At 30.9% G+C, this 19,116-nt stretch overlaps 3 protein-coding genes across 3 annotated transcripts; 1 reads left to right on the plus strand and 2 right to left on the minus strand.

Annotated features, from left to right (window-relative positions):
- Window positions 1-294: 294 nt before the first annotated feature.
- On the minus strand, window positions 295-1,502 carry LOC108810309 (oleosin S2-2). Its single transcript, XM_018582429.2, has 2 exons — window positions 1,269-1,502; window positions 295-892 (listed from the first exon to the last, which is right to left on the minus strand). Exons 1-2 carry the CDS (start codon window positions 1,410-1,412, stop codon window positions 464-466), a joined length of 573 nt encoding a protein of 190 aa, XP_018437931.1. The 5' UTR covers window positions 1,413-1,502; the 3' UTR covers window positions 295-463.
- A 7,315-nt stretch (window positions 1,503-8,817) lies between these two features.
- LOC108807946 (zinc finger BED domain-containing protein RICESLEEPER 2-like) lies at window positions 8,818-9,834 on the plus strand. The gene has a single exon (XM_018580167.1). It carries the CDS (start codon window positions 8,818-8,820, stop codon window positions 9,832-9,834), a length of 1,017 nt encoding a protein of 338 aa, XP_018435669.1.
- An 822-nt stretch (window positions 9,835-10,656) lies between these two features.
- LOC108811821 (LOB domain-containing protein 25) lies at window positions 10,657-13,079 on the minus strand. Its single transcript, XM_018583917.2, has 2 exons — window positions 12,847-13,079; window positions 10,657-11,332 (listed from the first exon to the last, which is right to left on the minus strand). Exon 2 carries the CDS (start codon window positions 11,312-11,314, stop codon window positions 10,916-10,918), a length of 399 nt encoding a protein of 132 aa, XP_018439419.1. The 5' UTR covers window positions 11,315-11,332; window positions 12,847-13,079; the 3' UTR covers window positions 10,657-10,915.
- Between the last annotated feature and the right edge of the window lie 6,037 nt (window positions 13,080-19,116).

Below are 19,116 nucleotides of genomic sequence, written 5' to 3' on the forward strand. Positions count from 1 at the left end.
TGTGATGCATCACCTCCACAAGCATTGTTTCATAAATGTCGATGAAGTCATCAATGAAATTTATAACAAGACGTGTGAAAGCTGATGTGGTCAGGAATATGGTATGTACTATTGACGAACTTCTAGCTAGTGTCTAGCTAGTGTCGAAGAATAAATGTCTGGAGAACAAGTGTGGAAGGATGTATTATGCAAGTGGCTTAAAGAGTCAATTCTACAGTTAGAAAACGAAAATTCATGTGTTTGAGAAGTTGGAAGATTTTTTTATGCTATGAAATACCTGACTAACCCAAGAAAAACAGACAACAGTTCTATTCTTATTTCACCCACAAAATATTTTATTTGGACACGACAAAACAAACTTACACATTGACAATATATTGTAAAAGAAAAAAACTGGGACACAAGAGTAAAATTACATAATTGCCTTTCCAACAAAAGCCCACAACAGAGGGTTCTTCCATACTTACCCTATATGGGCCCTCCTTGCCTTACCCGGTTCGTTGGTCTCAGTGGTCAGACTAGTATCGTGGGCTTCATGAGCTTTATCCTGCACATACTGCCCCATATCTTTTCCCTTCTGACCAGCATAGCCTACTGCATCAGCCATACGCCTCTTAGCATAGTCTAATTGCTCCGGCACAGTATCACTCCTCCCACGGATGTAGTTTAGGACCCACGAGACTGAGCTAAGACCCGTCAGACCAAATAACCCTGACGCCAAAATTCCGGTTACAGCTAGCCCGATGGTTAGAGCGGCCGGAACAATCACCGGACTGAAGAGGAGGAAGAGTGGAATGGAGAGCATGAAACCTATCACCGAACCGGCTAGAGTGAGTCCAGCTAAGGCTAGCAATGAGCCTCCAATTGGAACTCCTGCTATAAGTGCCACGATCTGCATGATACGGTTAGACCCTTTTAAAATTTTGTTATAATTTTTAGCAAATTTTCTTTGTTATAACTAATGTCAACAATCAAAACTGTTACAAATCCTAACTATGCCCTGGATATGATCCTATATACATGCATGCATACACATGCAAGTGGTTTAGCTTTATGTTCAACACATTTTTTAAACATAATGTTTGATACATTTTTGCATATTTTGTTTTGGATAAGATTATATGGACCAATATATTTTAAGTTCGAACTCATGATTCTTCATATATCTTAGTCAGTAATTTATTTACAATTTGCAGAAAATCTTCATATAGTTTGAGTAAATGATTATTAGGAACTAAAAGGAAAAGCTAGAGAAGAACACAAAATACTTGGTTAGTGGAAGGGCCACGACTCTTGTAATCAGCACCAGCACCGTAACCATATCCATAACCGACACGGTCTTCGTAATGCGGCTGAAGTTGAAGTCCTTTGTCAGTACGGTCGACATTCACACGCCTGTCCACATTTGCCATAGCGATTGATATGATTTAGAACTACTAAAAAGCAAAGTCTAAACAAAAACAAAGAAAACACAAAAGGGGTATAAGAGGTATATAAGTTGTTGTTGCATACAGAACCTTTATATAAAAGGGATTGAAAGTTTTTTTGAAGCAAAAATGAGATTTAGATTAGAGAGAGAGAGGACACGTAGAATGTGGTGAAGGGAGAGGTGTGGCTTTGCATGATTTCCAAGTTTCATTCATTACCTGATCATCTTTATGTCCTTCTTTTCTCGCTGTCTCCCACCGTATTCAAATAAAAACAAACATATGAGATTGATCGATGCATCTGGATGCACTTTGTGCCAAGATTATCTTTCGCTTTTATTAACTGTGTGTTTAGTTTTTTTTTTGGAGCACTTTTTGTGTGTTTTAGTTATTTTCAATTTTTACAAGAATATATTTTAATATTTTATCTCATCCAAGTTTAGTCCAAATTACAATTCAATCTTTTTTTTGTCTAAAAAAATGGTTTCACCGAGAACCCAAACATTGCAAATTGTATTTTCCAACACAGATTGTACCGAATGGCTGAAGTTACGGCTGCAACTTCTATACCATTAGACCAACTCAACATTGGTTACAATTCAATCTTTTGATAAAAGAAAATCGTTTATGTCTATCTACGATTAACATGGACACTAATATAGCAGAAGTAACACTAATAAAACCAGCGAATTCAAAATGTAAATAGTTTGGACGTGTTCTTTTTCACCCGGGCATTTTCTTATGAGATCAGTCAGCATAAGGCAGCAAAAAATTGACCCCAAACAAATGTTTTCTAATCTCATACACAACTTTATAAGATCCGAGAATTCAATCTATACAAATTTGAAAACCCAAAAACAACCCAAACCTATGTGAAAAGGATCACTTAGGCCTTATGGTTCGCGTACATGTGACCTAGTAGTAGTTGGACTTTGGATCCAAAGTAGTCTTTCTTATCTCGAGTTACATAGTACGACTTGGGGGTTTTTTTCTAGCCACTTTTAGATTTTTTTTTGTTCAAATATTTTTTTTTTTGGATTTTTAGAATATACCTAGTTTTTTTCTGTCTACTACGTTACTATGGCCTGTTGCTTTACTTTTCACATATCATTTGATCTAATCTCCTTTGAATTTTGGTAATCAATATAAACTATCACACCTTTAGTTACTTAACATTATATTATTTTCCCAAAGTTTGCGTTTATGATGTGGCAATGTCAATCCAACATCATGTGCTCTCTGTTCTACACTCACGCTCACTTTTTTTTAGTCAAATGTGAATCCGCCTCCACAATCTGGCAGACCTTTCAAGGATAAGCAGTTTTCCTCTTTTGAATTTTACCTATGACTGTAGCTTTCTTCCCGCATAACTCACCATATTAAGCTTCCTCTTTAGGTTGCGAGTTACTCGGTGTATATGGAATGTAGGGCTCGTATCTTCACCTTTCCGGACTTTGCGATATATACTCTTAGGGATAACATCTGTAACACGAGCACACTATGGTCGCCCCCGGTGGCTTTAGTTAGTACTTTATCTTACATAGGTCTGTCTAATCAAAGAAAAACAAAAAGAGATAATCGAATCTATCAATTTCTGGACAAAGAAAACGATGTCGTCCATGGAACAAGGCTTTTTGTTTCTGTTATTGGACTTTACTAAGCTATTGTGCGGTATAGTGGTGTTTCACTGCTGCTTGATGACGAGATGGCAACCTTCTCTCTCGCTTTCTCATGGTCCACAAATTTGGCGCATATATGGACTATTTTACGTTTTGTTTTGTGTTCTCTTCGCCTTTTCTATGAATTTCAAACAGAGACGGATTTGAGCTTCTGAAACATTCGTCTTAACTTCTAAAATTTTAAAATGATACTACATATATATCTCATAGTTTCTAAACTATTGAAACTTATGTTTTCGCTAACATTAATTAAAGATATGTATGATCATAATCTCAAAAATAGAACTGGTTTTAAACTTGGATTTAACCTGTAAAAAGTCAGGTCTATGGTTCATATCGCAAGTGTGAGACATTAGAACATCATTAGAACAGCTTCATCAGTTACAAACTTACAACCAATCCAAGTTTCTAAAACAATAAAGTATATTATTATAATTATTTAGTTATGCGTTAATTTTTTGTAAGACCAATTAAACCAAATGCAGTGACATCTGTTACTTGAAACTAGTAAGGATCCTTAAAAACTCGGCAGTAAGAACTTTTCAATACTCTCTCACCAATATTAATTATTTTTTTTTAAATGGCAAAAACTCATCTAAGAGCTTACCGTTGGAGCTGTTCTTGTTCATGTTGGTATCTTATTCCTCATTATTTTGTATTTATCTATATTTTAATGCTTAGGAACTCCCGAAAATATCTTTGATGCATCTGCTTTTAGGGCATCTTTGGATGAGGACGTTACCAAGTTCAGTTTTTGTTATAAAAGGTTTAATTGTAAGAAAAAAGTGTTAACCGTGACAAAAATATTACAGGTCAGTCGTTTCTTAATTCATAAGATGCGGAAGAATGTAAAGAATTTGTTATCATTTTGCAATTATCGCAAAAAAAAAGAAGAAAAAATAAAGGAGATCAAGAAGAATGAATGAGATGGAGGGAATAACTGATGACCAGTCTAAAGATGTGTACAATATGATATATCATCTCACATGGCAAACAATCATATTTCTGCAGTAGACAGTGATAGTTGTAATAAATAAGTTGTTATAATAATTTTTTAAAATTGTTAAAATAGAATTGTAGCAGAAAATGTACCTTTAGTTACTGTTTCTGAAACTGACTCGTGTCTGAACATAATCTTCAATCCCCGGTGTCTTGAAGTCGACATGTAATTCCAGTAATCCACCCATGGAAGCCAGATTAGTATACATATGTTGCATATGTATATCAGTATACGTATCATATTATTATTTTAAGTTTAATCAAAACAATATACATAGTATCTTAGCCATGGTGTGTATTCCAGTGGTGATTAACTTGAGGGGAAAAAACCAATACGGTTAAACTATCAGGATTCAAATCTCAGTCACTGGAAAATTAATATTTCAGCATCGTTAGGAGATCGATACGTAGCAACACGTGACTGGTCTGGACCACTTATGTAGGACCATGATATTCCTGTATAACTAAATATATATATATATATATATAGTATCTCTTATACATTATTTGCGAAGTGAATATGACATGATATTAATTTAATTGTATCATTTACAATTTTCCTTATAAAACTTTATAGTTTTTGGTAAAAAATTCTAAAATATGGCAACTACTATTAATTCATATATTATCATTAATTTCTATATTAATATTTAATTTTAGCAAAATTATGAAAATATATTAATAACTGATATATTCTTTTTCATAATACAAAATTATAAATATATTTATTTTTAATATTACAAATTTAAGAAATATTGTTTAGTTTTATGTTTTGAAAATTATATATCTAACAAAAATTCTTTTAATTTTATAAAATTTTATTTAATATGTTTTAACCAAAATAAAAAAAAATATTTTCAAGATTATAATTTTAAATATATACATAAATCTTATTAAATATAAATTTAAACAAAAAAATTGTTTATTTTATCTAAACTTTTTACATATAATTAAAACTAATTTTTTTTAAATATAATTTAAATTTTAAATTATATTTCTGCACATTCTGCAAAAAAACACCTAGTGTGTGTGTATATATATATTTGGGTATACTATTCTCGCTGTTGGTTTATTTAAATTTCAAATACGTCACTCTTAATTACTGTCAAATTTAGGAGTGGGGTTCTGATGAGTTTTTGTATGTGAATGCATCGGTTGTTCGGTTACCGCCAGTTGACATGAAAAAATGTACCGACTTTAAAAAGAGTTATGCCCTATGAAGACATGTGCTTAAAAGGTTCTTAACTTTTTTAAGTCGAGAGTATATTAGAATATTAGCAAAATGATGTTTCTGACCAGTGACTAGTGTGTGTAATCAAACAATCAATTATTAGCGCTACTCTCCTATGAGTCTACTCGAAAACTGTCGACGCGAAATTGAAGTATCACAATCCAGTATTATTTGCTGCTTCATGGACATGTTAGGGTCACAATTGTTGAACGACATTTTGAATTGCTACAAAAGTTGGCCATGATAAATGAAGAATTGAATTATGTTGTGTCTAAACGTGACTCCTTACTTGACTCCCTGCTAATAATAAGATTACTTAAGTTTATTGAAATGCTCTTGGTGGAAGTTAGATAGCACCTTAGAGCATTTCAAACCCAAAACTTCATTTTAAAGAGAGCAAAACCTCAAAATAAAGATTTGAGGGTTGATTGTTGCAACCATGAATCTTCAAAAAAAATCCTTAAAAGTTTATCTATTTGCATTATAATCTTTAATATTGACAAAAAGTTATTAATAATGATAAAACTTCACAGACACATAAAAACATATTTTTAATATATTATACAACACACAATATTACAATATCATATGATAAAAGATAATATAAATTATATATATAATAAAACAACATATATACACAATTGTTTTTAGAAATTACGTATAAGATACCAAATGACTGAAGCAAGATATGTAGTATTTAAATGTTTTTGTATTTTTTTAATTTATGTTATGTTTTAATGTATTTGTGTTTTGTGTGAGATTTATTTAATTTATTTTTTATTTGTGAATTTTATTTTAATGTTATGTAATATTTATTCTATTTTATTTTATTTGGATGTACTTAAGTTATTTTAAATAAAGTTAGTAGTTGTATTTGTAAAATAAATAATTATAAGAAGTAAAAAAAATATAATAGTTTTGAGGTTTTGAATAGTGAAACCTCAAGTTTGAGGTGTCACTATTCAAAATTTTAAAATTTGAAAATTTGAAAATTTGAGGTTGAAAGGGAACGACAAACACTTCAAAATTTGAGGATTTGAGGTTCGGTTAAAAATGTTCTTAGCAAAGTATTTTGAGGTTGAACCATAAACTCATGGACTTTTTATTGTATTTATGTGTATGTAAAATTTAACAGTTTCATTAACTGTCACTAGTTTCGCTAAAACATATTATAAACAAGATTTAAAAATAACATTATCGAATTGTATTTAGAACAAAACTATATATCATATGGTCTCGATCTAAGGTAATATACTCGAATTCATTTGACCCAATGATGCCATAGTATTTTCTTGCAGAGAAGTTTTGTCATGGAAAAATAGCTTCCTAATCAAATTTAAAGGTATATCACCATAACTAGAAACATTTGTAAAGCAAAAAAAAAAAAAAAAAGCTAGAAACATTACATTAATTTTAGAAAATTATGCTGGAGAACTTTTTGCATTTCAACCGCTTATAGGTGGGCTAGTGGTAGGACGGATTTCGGATTGAGGGTGAGATTTCCAATACTCTCGGATTTGAATCCCCGCAGCTGCAAACACCTTTAAGTGGCCACACGGATATGAGTCAATTGCTTAGGACTCATTTGAATACCCGGGAGAGGATCTATCCGTGGGTTGCACCTCCCACCCGAGAGTTAGGCTTGGTTCCATTAGTGGCCCGGGTTTAACCATTTTATTTGGCAAAAAAAGAAATTTGCATTTCTTTCCGGTTTTTCTTTTGTGCAACGCATTTCTTTCCGTTTGACACCACACCAAGTTTAAGTTAATACTACTCGCCTATAGTGTCTAGGGCTGGGCATATTTCCCGGTACCGAAAAACCGAACCGGTAATTAACCGAAAAATCGGGTTTCGGGTCGGATTCGGGTATAGAAAAATACCCGATTGGATACAGTTTAAAATTTGATCGGATACCGGGTCGGTTACGGGTTATACCTGGGATCCATATGGATATCCGACAGATCTGACTTTTACCTTTACCTTAGTTAATGCACCCACCCACGCCATAGACATTCTCTATTTCCAAAACCCAATCTTCTCTTGATACCCGTAATCGCCGTTTCTTCTTGCCGACATAGAAGACGACCTTTGCGATTTCAGATGGTTTGATCTGCTTATTAAAGAGCAGAGTTGCAGTAGAGATGGATATCAGACACAAATCTCAAATTCAGTCTCTCCCTCTTGCTTCTGAGTCATCGAGAAACATATCTCAAGTAAGATTGTGTTTCTGTTTTCTTCTTCTGATCAATTCTTTTTCACTTATAACATCTCTATTACTTGAAATCGATTTGTTTAGTAGAGTTGGGATTGAAATCAATTTTTGAAATCGATTTGTCATGTAGAGTTATCATTGTAGTTCTTTGTGTTCTCCTTTTGTTCAACTCTTATGATCTTATTGATGTTCTTTATTTTTTTTCAGATGGATTCTTCACCATTGCCGATTAACAACGACTCTGAGAGAGAGAATGGAACTGAGAATGGGGTTCAAGAAACTCAAGAGGAGATAGCAAGCCGTGATAAGAATGGAAAAAGGAAGGTTTGTTCAGGCGGTGGTTCTGAACCAGCTACAAAGAAGCAGCCAAGCACAAGATCTGATGTCTGGGAACAATACACAAGAACTAAGGATGATCGTGACAAGTGCAGATGCAACCCTTGTCAGCGTATCTTCGGCTGTGCGTCTTCAAAAGGAACATCTAACCTTAGGAAGCATCTACTTTCGTGTAAGTCTCACTTGGCGTGAAAGCAGAGCTAACGTCCTGGTTCAACTGTGATTACCAACGATGGAGGTCTGACGTATGCTAAAGTTTCTGAAGCCGTGTTTAGAGAGGCGACTAATGAGCTGCTAGTTTTGGGTGAGTTGCCTCTGTCTTTCACCGAAAGTGTTGCTTGGAGACACTTTTGTGATCGTGCTGCTCTCTACAAACCTCATTCAAGAAGGACTGCAACAAGGGACATTGTGCATATGTATGTGAGGAAGAAGGAGGCTCTGAAGAATTGGTTTAAGGTCAGTAAGCAGAGGGTGTCACTTACCACAGACATCTGGACAGCACATGCTACAGGGGCAAGCTACAGGTGGTTACGGCTCATTTTGTTGATGATACTTGGCAGTTAAGGAAGCTTATCATCAGGTTTAAGCATGTCTGTGATCACAGAGGCCAGACGATTGCTACTGTTCTTCTTGAATGTTTGGCGGAATGGTCTATACAGAAGGTGTTCACTATCACTGTTGACAATGCAACAGCCAACACATCCGCCCTGAGAACGTTTCATAGTGAATTCATCTTGCTTGGTCCAGAAGCATTGGTAATGGAAGGCAACTTCCTGCATATGCGGTGTGCAGCTCACATTATCAACCTGATTGTGAGAGATGGCTTCCAAGATATTGATGGGAATGTGGAGGCCATACGTAATGCGGTGCAGTATGTGAGGTTTTCTACTCAGAGGCAAAATGTCATTTGAGTTGCGAGTTGAGTCGGGAAAGATGAGTCGAGGCAGCTTACCTTTGGACATCAAAACGAGGTGGAATTCTACCTATCTCATGCTTCAGAGAGCTATCAAGTTCAAGGTGGCGTTTGATAAAATGGAAATGGAAGACAGGCTCTACAATGACTACTTCAATGAAGTTGAGAATGGGAACAAAAGGATAGGACCTCCTGCGACTGTTGATTGGAATGCAGTGGAGAGGTTAGTGAAGTTCCTTGTCATCTTCTACAACTCTACGCTTGTTGTCTCAGCTTCCACAACAGTATGTTCTCATAAGTGCTATGGTGAGATAGTCACTATAGAGAGCAATCTGAGCAGGCTAAGTACGAGTTTGGATAGGGAGTTGAGAACCAAGGCTGATGGGATGAGGGCAAAGTTTGACAAGTATTGGGGAGGCATGAAGTATTTCAACAAGATGGTAATTGTTGCTTCAGTCTTTGATCCGACGAAGAAAATGCAGTTTGCGAAGCTGTGTTTTGAGAAGCTCTACGGCAAAGAAACACCTGAGGCTAAGGCGATGTATCAGTCGGTTCACACTCTCTTGACTGATATGTTCAAGGAGTACAGTCTTCGCTTGAGGAGAGATGCAACTGGTGGACAATCATCTCAGTCTACTCAAGCATCGTCATCAAATGTACAAGATCAAGATCAAGAGTTAGGTGAAAACATGGAAGACTCGATGGATTTGGTCGATGATCTCTGTTATGAGAGGATGGACTTTGCGTATACTGAATTGGTTGCTGAGATAGGAGTAGAAGATGCAAGGGATGAGCTAGAGCTGTATTTGAAAGAGAAGGTAGAGAATCCTAAAAACTTTCTTGGAACAGAGTATGATGTGTTATCATGGTGGAGGCTGAACTGTCACAAGTATCCCATCTTAGCAGAGATGGCCAAAGACGTACTTGCAATGCAAGTTTCCTCTGTTGCAGCTGAGAGTGCTTTCAGCACCAGTGGTCGACTTGTTGATCCATTTCGGAGTTGCTTGTCGCACTTCATGATTGAGGTGTTGATGTAGCCCTCGATTTATGTGTTATTTATCCATTCTTACTTTTTTATGCCAATGTTGGTGACTGGAGACTGCACAGAGCAATGGCTCAAGGCTGATATCAATCTGTTTGAGAAACGTGTTACCAATGCTCAAATGCTAGCTGAGGTTGAGCTACATGACAAGCTAGAGAAAGGTACATACTACATTCTCTTCTTTCTTCTTTTAAATTTCTTTCTGGTCTTACATGTCTTAAGTAGTAATTGAATCTTGTGATATTTGTAGAGTTTGATACTCTCAACCTGTCCTAGAAGTCATCTTAGGCAACGTGAGATGAAGGGGAAGTGAAGTAGAAGGTGGTCCGAAGACTGAAGTTGTTAGAAGTTGTGTTGTTGTTGCTTGCTTTATTGTTTCTCGGCTGCTATCATTTTTTCAAATCATATGATATGCTTGTTTTCATTAGGAGATTGAACCTTGGATTGGTATGCTTGTTTTTATTTTGGAGATTGAACTTATGTTATTGAGTTGTAATGTTATTGAACTTATGTTATGTTATGTTATTTCGGTTTTATTAATTGTTATAATTCATTCGGTTCTTTTGGATTTTTTTCGGTTTTATCGGGTCAAATGGTTTGTTATATATTAAGAACCGAACCGAATTCGTTGAATTTTCGTTGAATTTTGGATACTTCGGATGTAACCGGAACCGATCCGGAACCGACATGTACCGAACCGTATCCGAACCGAAATTTTAAATTATCCGAACAGTACCATTTTCACTAGAACCGAAATATCCGAAAACCGAAAGAACCGACCCGGACCCGAACCGGTTATCCGAATGCCCATACCTAATAGTGTCCTGACTTGAAAATTATTATTAAGCACCCAACAGAACCATAGATACATCAATTACTTATTCAAGATATTCAAAAACATCCTTTGACCTCCTATGTAATACAATTCAAATTACACATGCGTATAAGTATAAACGTGGAAAAAAAACATACACACATACGAAGATATCCTCATTCATCACATCAACCATTCACTGTCTCTTTATACCTGTCCGCCGCTAAATTCCTCCAAAGAGTGATGATGACTAGTTGACCAGTCAACCTCTCTGTCCTCCATAATTCGACGTCGTTTCACCGCCAAGAGCCCTAGCGTACCTCCTGAGATCAGCATTTGTCTCTTCTAGTTCCCTTTGCAGCTTCAAGACCTGTCTTTGAAGCACCGAGATGGCCCCAACGCAGCCGTACACTGGGTCATTTAGCCGTGCCTCCGCCTCGTAAGCTAGCGAGTTCACGGTGTCTTCTCGTTGATGTGGCGCCACCTCGTGGAGGATCTTGCTCACGTTGCTTGCCCCGAATATACGGTGGACGTTCGCAAACTTTGTAGGTTCATCTGGAGGAAAGTATGGTGCGAACACGCAGCCTGATGTACATCTCCGCCGGAGGAATTTGCATGCCGCGCACGGTGAGTTTATGTAGTTCGAATGTGATGATGCCATTTTTGGGTTATTTATCCCCTGATTTTTTCATTCGTGGAAACACAAAACTATGTAATCATATAATACCAAGAATTTATGCATCTAAACCGTTTGCACAATACTGCAATATAAAATGCAATTCCTTTATAATCAATTAGCTTTACATATTATATTGGCACATCAAAACAATATAATATCAAACATACTACATAGATATATATATATATATATATATATATATATATATATATATATTGCACAAAATTTTAAATCTAAATCGTATAGGTGAATCTAACACAATACGATTATGAAAAGTTATATAATACAGTTAACTGCATTAAACATAAACAAAAAACGTCTAAATGATTTCCTTACCTATATGAATAAAATGGGTATTGCTATATTAAATGCAGATTGAAGGTAACTCGGACCCGTTTTACTTCATGAGTAAATGGGGGTGCTTGGTAGAGGCTAGAGCAACTTTTATTTTTACAGTCTTGTTTTGAAACAATCATATGATTTAGTTTTAAAATTGAAATCTAAAGCCAAAACATTATAAATGGAAAATATTAGCTCTAGAAATCAAAATTTCTAGAGATTTTGGAGGTGATTTGAATGGGTAGTACTAGTACCTTTATATTTTTTACTGTAGAATTTAATATGTAGATATATAAGATGTAGTTTCGCTTGTTGTAGCTTTATAAAGCACTAAATATTTGCTTTTTTATTTTGGAAATAAAACTCTCTACAGAATTTTTTTTTATATTTTGGAGATTTTTGCTATATATTTTCTAAAGAAAGGAAAACTTAACTGATTGATTTATATGACTTTAAAAATCTAAAACATAAAATTTAGAACAAAAAATATAAAGTCACAGCTTCAACCAATCAAACCATATATTGGTTGGGTAAATCTGACGACATCATGTATTTTTCAAATGAGAAAACAATTTGTTCTTATAGATTTGACATTAAATTTAAATAAGAAAAAAAGAATTTTAAAGAAGGTAGTAATTAAGTATACATATGATTACTCGTGTTCCACCAAATTTGGTAAAAACAATTCAAACTTTTATTTGTCTTCTTGAAATTTTTTGACTAACTCATTTTATTTTAATTCGAACAGAAAAAAACTCTTGACCATACTTTTTTGTTCTTGGCGTCTAGTTCAGCAGCTTTTCCTGATTTTATCCTCACAACACTCTCTGTCTTTCTGACTCTGAGTTCCCACATCTATACAAACATGTATCTGTTTTTCTCTAGAATCTACGACCTTATTAAGTAGCTTTATTATCTACTTAATAAAGGAGTTAGTGTTTTAGTATGGTACATTATACGTATATATCATTAAGATCTCACAGAATATATATTACACGTTCAACTGTGACTTTTCGTTTCTAAATAAAGTTCGAGACCAGGCAGCAAGTCGTAAAGATCTAAACTCTCTAATACAGTATTATAAAGGTAACCATCATAAAACTACAATATGCACACTATGGTATTTGTATGTGTGAATTGACTGAGTAGAAAGAATGAAACACTTTTGGTCTTACCTTCTGATGGAGCAACAAGAGAAAGTGGCCCTTGATATCTAAATGGTTTGATCTTCTTTATTTCTCTCGTTAAATAATGTCTTAACTATAAGAAGGGGAGATGTAAAATTCTGAAGAAGATTTTGGGAGTCTTTTACTGTTTTAAAGAGGAAACCCTAGTTGAAGACAAAGAGGAGTCTTCTAAGGGGAAAGTTAGAGAGAAGAAGAGGGGAGGGAGCAAAAGGCATTTTGGTGGTATGAGCGAGAAAGAAGAGTATATATAATGAGATTTGCAAGAAGACAAATTAGCGTTAATTAATTGAGAACCTAAAATAAGAACTAGAAAATAATATATTAAATTAAATTTCGAACCGTGAAAATTTGTACTCTATCTAATACTTACTAGGTGATTCTTCCGTGCTCATGCACGGAAATAAATATTTACAAATAAGTACTTTACTTTGTTTGTTTATATATTTTAAGTAATCTTTTATTTGTATGTATAAAAAATTGTATTAAATATCTTTATGTTTTAAGTATGATATTTTGTATTATTTCAACTTTTTATTTTTTATTTATTTTGAGTTGTATATAGACGGTTAAATTAATGATGATTTTTCTCATTAGGTTAAAATTATCGTATTAGTAGGTAATTCAGTTTATCCTCTTATATTTATAAATATATTTCATAAAATTTTGTATAATTTGATATATCTTATTTTAGAAAAATAAAAAAAAGTAAATCAGATATTCATTAATAAACATAACTTGTAAAATATTGAAAATTTATTCACGTATATGAATATATGCAAAATAGATACGTCATAATAATTGGTTGATTTAGTTGTTCATATTTTGATTGATATCATTACTTGCATTTGTTATATTGGGCTATATCATTTTTTAATCATAATGTTTTGGTTATAATTAGACTAAAATAAAACGATTTTGCTAATTACATTATTTTTAGTTTACCTTAGGTTCATAAATATATTATGTATAATTTATATATGTTTTTGATAAAATATATAAGTCTATATTTTAAAATTTGATAGATAATTTATATATGTTTATGTATAATCAATCTTTTATATTCTAGAAATATTATTATCTTATAGAAAAATGTCTAAATTATTTTATTAATATTATAAATTTTCTTTTTCTTATAAATATTTTAATACAAATTTGATTTAACTGAACATTAAAAACTAAGATAAAATAATTTTGTTTATTTTGAATTATATTTAAGAATGTGCATGTATATATTTAAAATTATAATCTTAGGTAGATTTTCCTATCTATTATTTTAATTAAATATATTAAATCAATATGTAAAATTGCTTTATTGTCAAAAATTAAAATTAAAAAAATATTTATAAAATCTGTAGATATATATAAGAAACTAATGATTTTACGATTTAATTTGATTTTATGATTTTTTTTATAATTTTCTAAAAATATGTATATATTTTTGAAATATTTTTAATTTAAATGATAATCCGAAATTTGAAATGCCATAATTGAATATATTTATTTTAATGATGATTTATGAGTTATTACCATGTTTTAAAAAGTCCAAAAATATAAATCGACAATAAATGTAATATATGAGTTATTACCATATTTTAAAAATTTTACCAAAAATATAAATTAACATTAAATATAATTTTTTATGTCATATTAATCTTTAAAACATGTCATCAATTTTAGTAGTCATGTCACAATTATTAATTTAGGTGTTTTCCTGTACCATATGTAGTGATGAATTTTTTGAAAGTTAAATTTTATATTTTAAAATGTAATTTATTAATATTATATATTTTATTACTTTTACCAATAATTAATATAAATATCATTAATTAAGCATAAAATTAAGAGAAAATATTTTTTTTATTTTAAATTATATTTAAGAATATATATGTATATTTATAAAGTTAAAATCTTAGATAAAAAAATTATTTATTTCATTTGGTTAAATGTATTAAATCAACTTGTACTAAATTACTAAAAATCATATAAAATTGTATAGTTATCAAAAACTAAAACTAAATAATATTTACATAATTTGTAGATATCTAAAAGAAACTAATGATATTTCGATTTAATTTTTTTTTTTTAATTTAGAAAATTTAGAAACTTTTAGATAATAAAAATTTTATAATTCTAAAAGTAAACTTATATAATATTTCGAAATTCTAAATATCATATTTGAATATATTTATTTTAGTGATGATTTATGAGTTATTACCATATTCTACAAAGTTTACAAAAATATAAATCAATATTAGATGTAATATATGAGTTATTGCCATATTTTACAAAAAATTCCAAAAATATATATCAGCATTAAATGTAATTGTCCATGTCATATTTAACCATATGACATGTCATCAATCTTAATAGACACGTCACAATTATTTCTGTGAAAACGATTGTAGAGAAGACATGTGGCAAATCACTTCGCAAGTAATGTCTAGGGGATGCTAGTGTTCCAGTAACTATAAATCTTTGGTAATTTATTTTCTATGTAATTTGAAGATAATTATTCTTTGTGTAAGTCAGTAACTTATAAAGAAATTTTCAAGAATCGAGTGATCGTAATTAGTAATCCAATAAGTTCAAGTTTCAAAATATGGTACGTCATGGTGTTGTCGGATTCAAAATTGGACTAGCCCTTCGACCATCTGACCTTTGCGACCAATGTATATTTCATCAAGTTCAAGGCTAAAATCGCCTACAATTGTTTTATTTACCTTTGACCTTTTAACAAGGTTCAGTATTCTGCGAAAATAATAATTTCTCTATTAATTATAATGTTTGTGAAGTCTTTGGCCCACTTCTGAATATATTGCTTTTAAATTCAATTTCAGAAGGTTTGGGGTACAAAGTTACAAAGACATCGGAACTGTTGAGATCTGAGAAAATCTGACATATATAGTCATTTTGTTTGATTGAATTTAACTGTTAACACATAATCCCTTCTAGTTTTACTGTACATCTCTCTGAAAATAAGTATGACCTTTTACAGATAAAAAATAAATAAATGTTGTGTTCTTTCAAAATTTGCATACTTTGATGTTTAAATACAAAAAATGTCTATAATGCATATTCTTAAGGGAAATTTGCCAAAACCCAAAACAAAATGAAAATTCACTATCTATGTCCCTATAGTATAAAACAAACATTATCATTTCCATATAGTATATTTTTTTCATAATTTCAGAATTGATCTTGATTAATTAAATAAATACATTTAAAAGTATCTAAATATTAAACTAATTAAAAATAAAAATTTAATTTTTAAAATATATATACATATAATTTTAAGTCGACAATTTAGAATATATTAATAAAAATAATATATTCAATGTTTATTTTTATATTAATATAATTATTTTCTATAAACAACTGAATTCCAAATAATAATATAAAGAAATATATTAATAAAAAGAAACAAATATACTAATAAAAGTTTAATTAACATAAAGAGCACACAAAAATTGAAATAGATTTTTTTTTATAATTTGTACATTTAAAATTAAAAACAGACATTTCAAAATATCGACTAAAAGTTTTTATTCGATATTCAACAATTTTTAGTGTATCTTAACTTTTTTATAAAAAAAATAAATATCTTAAACTTGTATTATATATTTAAATGGTTAATCATTTTGATAAATAATTTTATACTTTAAAAAATTATACGAAGTAACACTTATATTAATATGTTTACGATACTTAAATTCAATTATTATTTTTTAATATATAATGTTAATTAAAAATAAAATATTCTCACGAAGAGCATGGGAAATAATGTTTATCTATTCTAATGATATACAAAATTGAATTCCAAGGAGTTCTACAAATTCCTAGTTAATGTAGTAATAAAAATAAATATACATATATAATTTCTAACCGATATATGTTGGTAAATATATCAAAACGATATATATATATATATATATATGTGTGTGTATATGTGTGTTTAACGTTTTAGGCAAGCACAAAGATTACAAATATTTTTAGAATATTTTGTGACCGAATATACATGTTTTAGGGAAATTAGAATATTACAAATAGTTTTAAGATATTTTCTTAATTGAACTTCCTAAATTTTCACAAAATAAGGTTTTCTTATCCGTAAAATCACTTTCTACACTGCTTAGCTTATAAACAAGACAAAATTTCTATATGCGGATTCTACCACATGTAACAATTTGACTTGTGCCTAGATTTCGCATTTCTATAATTTTAGAATATCTCATAAAAGACTAAAGGTAGAAAATGCTTTCACAAAAAAATATAGCTATCTTTACAACGGGTAGAGTTCGCATTCCTCATATTTAAACGTTTAATTTAAAATAGATTGTTCATTCTAAAAAAGTACATGATTTTGTTTAATCTGGAATTCAATTTCTACTAACCAACTTTTAGTAGATGATGAAATATACTTTTCGTAGAACATAATTTCAAATTTTAATTTATCAAGGTTTTCAACCCGGAAAAATATTAGTTTGTGTATATGGGTATTTTATCTATTGTTTCTATTTTATAAATTTTTAATTCATAAAACTGTTTATTTCACTAAGTTTTAAGTTTTAGAAATAAAAAGGTAAATGGGACAGAAAAATGGACAAAAAAATTATACCAAAGGGACAAAGAAGCTGATTTTTTCGTTCTTTTTGGCAAATTTTTCTATTTTCTTATTTTAAATATATAAACTGATTTTTCTATAGAGTTAGGTGATGATTTTTTATTTGGTTTTTAGATTTTAGTTTTTAGTTTTTGGCTTTTGGATTTTAGATTTTAGTTTTTGGTTTTTGATTTTGCCGTAAATTTTAGTTTTTGGAAAAACTTGATTGGTGATTTTAGATTTTGGTTTCTTTTTTCAGATTAAATAAGTTTTTAATGATAAAATATATATTTTTTAAAACAACAAAATAAAAATATATTAGTATCACTAGAAGGCAATAAATATAAATTAATAGCTGTTAAAAGCAATTAATTGTAAAAACCATAAAGTTTATGTAATTCATTTATTTTCACATAAAAGTTAGTCGTGTGAGTTTTAAATAAAAATTAAGTTACAATGTAATAAATATATAATAAATTAATAATAATAACTAATTAATTAATTTATTTAAATTTATCTAAAGTGTATACTACAAAATATTTATTCAAAAATTATCGCATATAAAACATTTTAAATCAAGATGTAGGGATTTTTTCTGACAACATTAGAGTGTTTGATATTCTCCACAAAATCTATTTTCTCATAAGCTTTTGATATAATATTCTGTATTATAATTTATAAACTCCATATAAATTTAACCGAGTTATAATTATTAGTTTATTATATAATTTAGTAAATATTTTTTAAAGAAGAATACTATCAAACGGTAGGTTCTAAATTTTTCTCTGAGTGCTTCAAATCGAGTTGAGATAAATTGAGATCCGTTGTTAGTTAGCATTTTGCATGGACTCCATAGATATGATAAGCCATTAACGAAGATTCTTTTGTGTACAATTGATTTACACAATCTTTAGATAAACTTCATTTATACACAACTGGGCTTCGTAGCCTGGTGGTAATGGAACCTCGGCTGAGGTGTCCGCCACCAGCTTCGAAACCCGGCCACAGCGATTTAACATCCTTACTGCTGGGGCGCTGGACCCCTTCGGGGATATTTGGGAAAGTGGCTGCCCAGACACCAGAGATATCAAAAAAAAAAAAAAAAAAAACTTCATTTATACACACACACTATAGAAACCACAGTGATTCAAAGAATGGAACCGCTTCTACCGCACCGACAGCCACAATCGCACCTCTTTAATAGTGTCTACTGTCTCTATCATTCGAGTCACAAGTGAACGAAAAGGAAAATTACGGAAGTGTTCATTGTTTTACTAAATTTTACACAACCATACAATCTTTCTGTTTTCACATAAGATGACAAAAGAGCGGCTATAGATGATCGCTTAGGCAATTCGAGTAGGAATCACGCTATGTTTAAGGCAAAGGCAGATCCAAGAATCTGTAATGATTAGAAATTGATATAATATGACAATGCAAAAAAAAAGTAATTTAGTTGCTTGTTTGTTTTTTCCGTCTAGATGAACCATTTGAGTGGAAATGATAATTTTGTTTTTTGGACATTAAAAATACAAGTCATCTAGATAGTTAATTTTAATGAGTTTAAAAATTTAGGTTTAATTTTGAAAATAGCGACTAATTCAAATTGGATCATCTTAAAAATTTAGGTTTAATTTTGAAAATGGCGACTAATTCAA

The sequence above is a fragment of the Raphanus sativus genome, chromosome 6 (assembly GCF_000801105.2).
Source record: "Raphanus sativus cultivar WK10039 chromosome 6, ASM80110v3, whole genome shotgun sequence".
In the NCBI taxonomy this organism is placed as follows: Eukaryota; Viridiplantae; Streptophyta; class Magnoliopsida; order Brassicales; family Brassicaceae; genus Raphanus; species Raphanus sativus.